General features: G+C 43.6%; 1 protein-coding gene across 1 annotated transcript in view; it reads left to right on the top strand.

Annotated features, from left to right (window-relative positions):
• The window catches only part of LOC107103296 (protein SON-like), a 23436-nt gene that overhangs the window by 9984 nt on the left and 9034 nt on the right, over positions 1 to 4418 (top strand). The window contains exons 8-11 of the mRNA XM_015402947.1: positions 310 to 420; positions 490 to 606; positions 1555 to 1702; positions 1891 to 1959. Coding sequence (XP_015258433.1) covers positions 310 to 420; positions 490 to 606; positions 1555 to 1702; positions 1891 to 1959 — 445 coding nt within the window. The remainder of the gene's footprint in view (positions 1 to 309; positions 421 to 489; positions 607 to 1554; positions 1703 to 1890; positions 1960 to 4418) is intronic.

Raw genomic sequence — 4418 nt, forward strand, 5'->3', positions numbered from 1 at the left:
GCCCACCTTGTTAGCTTTGCCTATTCTCAACAGTGACCGTATCTAATGATCAAGGATCATCAAAGAAACAGATTAAATAGCTAAAAACTCTGCCCAACTGTGCCAGACCTTTTCTCAGCCCATGTCCGCTTTGGAAGACTTAAGTTTAGTTCAGATTTTAGCGGTTTAGCATGGCGGGCTAACAGCAGGGGGAGGCTGCCACCTCCGGTCAGCATGGTTCTGAAACTCAGAGGAAAATGTCTGTTTTGAAGCTGTTTGGTTCTGAAATATCAACAACCAGGACTTAGCCTTGGTCTCCTCTCTCCTCAGCCCGTGGACATCTCCCAGGCCGTGACGGAGCGAATCAAAGCTCAGAGGCGATTGGCTGAGAACCCCTATGACATCAGCGCCATTTGTATGCTGAGCCGCGCGCAGGAGCAGGTAGAGAAGCGTTCTTATAAATTAGCTAAACTCTGCAGATTTTAGCTAATGCTAACGTTTTCCCAACAGGTGGACGCATGGGCTCAGTCCAGTAACGTTCCTGGTCTGTTCACTGGTTCTACTGGAGCTCAGGTTCTTAGCTCAGAGGAGCTGTCCACCAGCGGACCGCAGGCCTGGCTCAAGAAGGTGAGACTCATCTCCTCCATGTGGAGCTTCATGCATTCCACTTCTCAGATCATCGAAGCTCATCATACAAGCTGATTTCCCAGCATGCACTCTTTCACCCCCTTAGAGACTCAGGTTGGATCAGGATAAAATCTAACCGCCAACCTTAGCATAGCGTGCAAAAACTGTGCTAGCGCGTGCGTAGCCTATGCCCCCATCACGCAAGTGTATATCACGCATAACCTACATGTATAGCCAACCCACATATATCAGGCGTAACCCCCATGCCGCTCTAACGCCCGGTATATATCCCCCTTTAGAGAGCTCTGATGATTACAATTTCTTCCTGAGAAAAAAGTTTATAAAACCTGCATAAAATATCAAAAGGCTGATATCATTACAGCAGCAGGAATCCCAGAAAGGCTGGAAGGAGGGAGGGAGCAATAAGGAACCTGATAAACTGCCTGCATGAAGGAGGTTTAAGGTGGACTTTTCCCTTTAAAACACCTTAAATCTCCTTTTCTGTCTCAGTCATCACAGCAAACGAAGCGTCTCTTTATCGCATCTGAATGAACACAGAGACGTTGGACAAGACGCGGCGGTTTGATGTCTTTCTGACGCCTGAAACTAGTTTGGCGTGACAGATGGGAGGGAAACGTCCGAGAAGCTGCTTGCTTTGCAGAATAACCCAGCTGTCACCATCAAATGAGGGTCTATGTCCATCAGAACGTCCTGACTGACCTTAGCTGGACTCTGAGGCCGATGGCAGCTGCTCTCCACTTTAATGAGGCGGTTTTTATCCGTCCAGCTGCCAGCCGCTCTTCCACCTCCACAGTCAGAGAATGAGACCAAAATAGCATAAGGACCAAAAGGAAAGCAGGAAATGACTGTATGAGGGTAGCGAGATGTGGAGTCCGGACCGGGTCAGACTCGACTCTCTCACCCCGTTCCTCTGTCTGCTCTGAACAGGACCAGTTCCTAAGGGCGGCTCCGGTGTCGGGGGGTGTCGGTGAGTTCCTCATGAGGAAGATGGGCTGGAGGACGGGCGAGGGCTTAGGGAGGAACCGCGAGGGGACGGTGGAACCCATCGTCATCGACTTCAAAGTGGACAGAAAAGGTCTGAACAAGTTTCCCCTTCCTCTGTTTCTAAACATCAGGCGGCCATTTTAGAATGAATGAAATTCACCACTTCCTGTTTAATCTCCCGCTGCCTTCCACGTCCCACTGATGGACTCTTTAGGCAGGTTTAGGGCGGATGATCAGGATAGGACCGAGGTTCTTGAGCCAATGATTTTTATCTTCCAGGTCTTGTTGCTGAGGGAGAAAAGCCACAGAAGCAAACAGGAGGGCTGGTTGTTACCAAGGACCTGATGGGTAACACATTCACTGTTTACGATTCAATCTACGCATCTGCTTCCCGATGTTCCAGTGTAAAACATTCAAATGATACCTTCGTGTCTTACTTTGATCGGATCATCATTGATGATCTAAAGCTTCAAACCAACCTGGGCTGAAATCCCAGTTCCAAAAACTCTGCATGATGAGGGTTTCCCCTTCTTCAACACGGACACATGTGGCTAATTCTGAGCTGCATATGTGAAGATTTAGTTAGCATGATGCTAACTAGCATTAAAAATCCAATGGGCATGCTAGTGGTTTTTTTTTTGTTGTTTTCCTCAGATTTGTTCCTGCCTAAAACAACCAAAAATCTTCCTAGAAGTGTTATACGACATCCAACACTTTATAAAAACCTAAACCCGGACAGGTTAACAGAGACATGGCTTTCAACATCGGCCCCGTAGAAATCCGACTTATTGACCGTTCTGAAACCGCTTCTTTAGCTTCAGACTTGGAGGATCAGAGATGCGCTACTCTGCGTCTTCATGCAGACATTTTCGCGTGTTCATAGTGCTAGCCATGTCTCCATACATTCAGCTAGCAACTCAAATAGCTGCAGCTTTTTTGGCTTTGAGTCACAGAGTGGCGCATTCTGAAAGGGCTTAAAATCTCATTAGCTAAGATTGATTTTATGCAAAAGATGCAATAAGCACGTTTTCTAAGGCCCATAGAGCTTCGTAAAGGTTTAAAAGGAAGAATATAAGCTCCTGTTTTAGGGAGATTCTGCTAGCTACTGAGGAAAAGTGGAAAAATTAAGATATTTCTTTATTTCACTTAGTAAATCAGAGTCATTCATTTTTGCAATACTTGATCTAAAACTGGAGAAGTTTATCTAAACTCCCTCCCTGCCTTCCTTGTTAATATATTTGAGCAGTGCGCCCCACCTTAGCATGAGAAAAGGAGTGTGAGTGAGGCGCGTGCAAATAAAAGAAAAAATTTAGTTAGCATAATGCTAACTTGCATTAAAACATCAGTGGGCATCGTAGTGCTATTTGGGTTAACCCTAACACTCCTAAAACAACCAAAATGCTTCCTAGAAGTATTATATACCATCAGACACTTTTTAAAAACATAAACCACGACAGGTTAACAGAGACATGGCTTTCAACATCGGCCCCGTAGAAATCAGATTTAATGAAACCGCTTCTTAAGAACCAGAGCGGTGCGCCGCACTTTAACGTGAGAAAAGGAGCGTGATTGATTCAACTTCTGGTTAAAAGAAATTATGTAAAGAAAATGCTTCCATTTTTGTTCTGCAAAATTTAAAAAACTTCAATACGGACGGGGGAGAAAAACGCCTCATTGTATATAAAAAAAAACTTCTTCGGAGTTTCTGAGGAATTGTCGCGTTTCCATTAAATCTACGTAGAATTCAACCGTTGGTGGAAGCGTAGCTAAGGATGGTTTCGGTCCAAACCAGTGATGTTAGCGTAGTGCTACTCTTTTCATAACTGAACTCTAACTCGCTCACTCAAATAGTGCTGAAACAATTATTTGGATTAATCGATTATTGAAATAATGGTTAACTACTTTATCCATCCATTTAATAGCAAGCTTATCCCAAGTGGGGTCATGAGGGGTGCTGGTTTCTATCTCCAGCTGTCAATGGGTGAGAGGCGGAGACTGAAAAGGTCTCCAGTCCATCGCAGGGCGACACAGAGACAAACAACCATTCATACATGCACTCACACCTAAGGAGAATTTAGAGAAGCCAATTAACCTAACAGTCATGTTTTTGGACTGTGGGAGGAAGCTGGAGTACCCAGAGAGAACCCACCATGCTCAGGGAGAACATGCTAACTCCAGGAAGAAAGACCCCGGGCCACGAATCGAACCTTCTTATTCTTGCTGCGTTTGGCAGTGCTACCCACTGCGCCACTGAGCAGCGCGAAACTAATTGAGTAATAGATTAATCGTAACTGAAGTGTAGAGACTCTGAAAAAGGCTTTGTCATCATAACACAAAAAAATTCTTCGGAGTTTTTCAGGAATTGTCGCATTTTCATTAAATCTACGTAGAATTCAAACGTTGATGAAAGTGTAGCTAAGGGTGGTTTTGGTTTAGCCTAGCGATGTTAGCGCACCAATGTTAGCGCGACTCTTAACTCGCTCACTCAAATAGCACTGAAACAATTCATCGGATTATTCGATATTGAAATAATCGTAAACTGATTTAGTAATCGATTAATCGTTAACTGAAGTGTAGAGACTCTAAAACAGGCTTTGTCATCGTAGCACAAAAAAACTTCCTCTGAGTTTCTCTGGAATTGTCTCGTTAAATCTAACTAGAATTCAAACATCGATGGAATCAAAAATCGATTAATCAGTAATTTTTTATTTTTTTTTTTTTTCAGATTAGAAGTTTTCTATCTTTTTTTTAAAATTCTTGATTAATTTTAATATTTTTAATGAAAAAATATTTGGAGGTAACTTTGC

This window comes from Cyprinodon variegatus, unplaced genomic scaffold, assembly GCF_000732505.1.
Source record: "Cyprinodon variegatus isolate N-32 unplaced genomic scaffold, C_variegatus-1.0 Scaffold1416, whole genome shotgun sequence".
Classification (NCBI taxonomy): domain Eukaryota; kingdom Metazoa; phylum Chordata; class Actinopteri; order Cyprinodontiformes; family Cyprinodontidae; genus Cyprinodon; species Cyprinodon variegatus.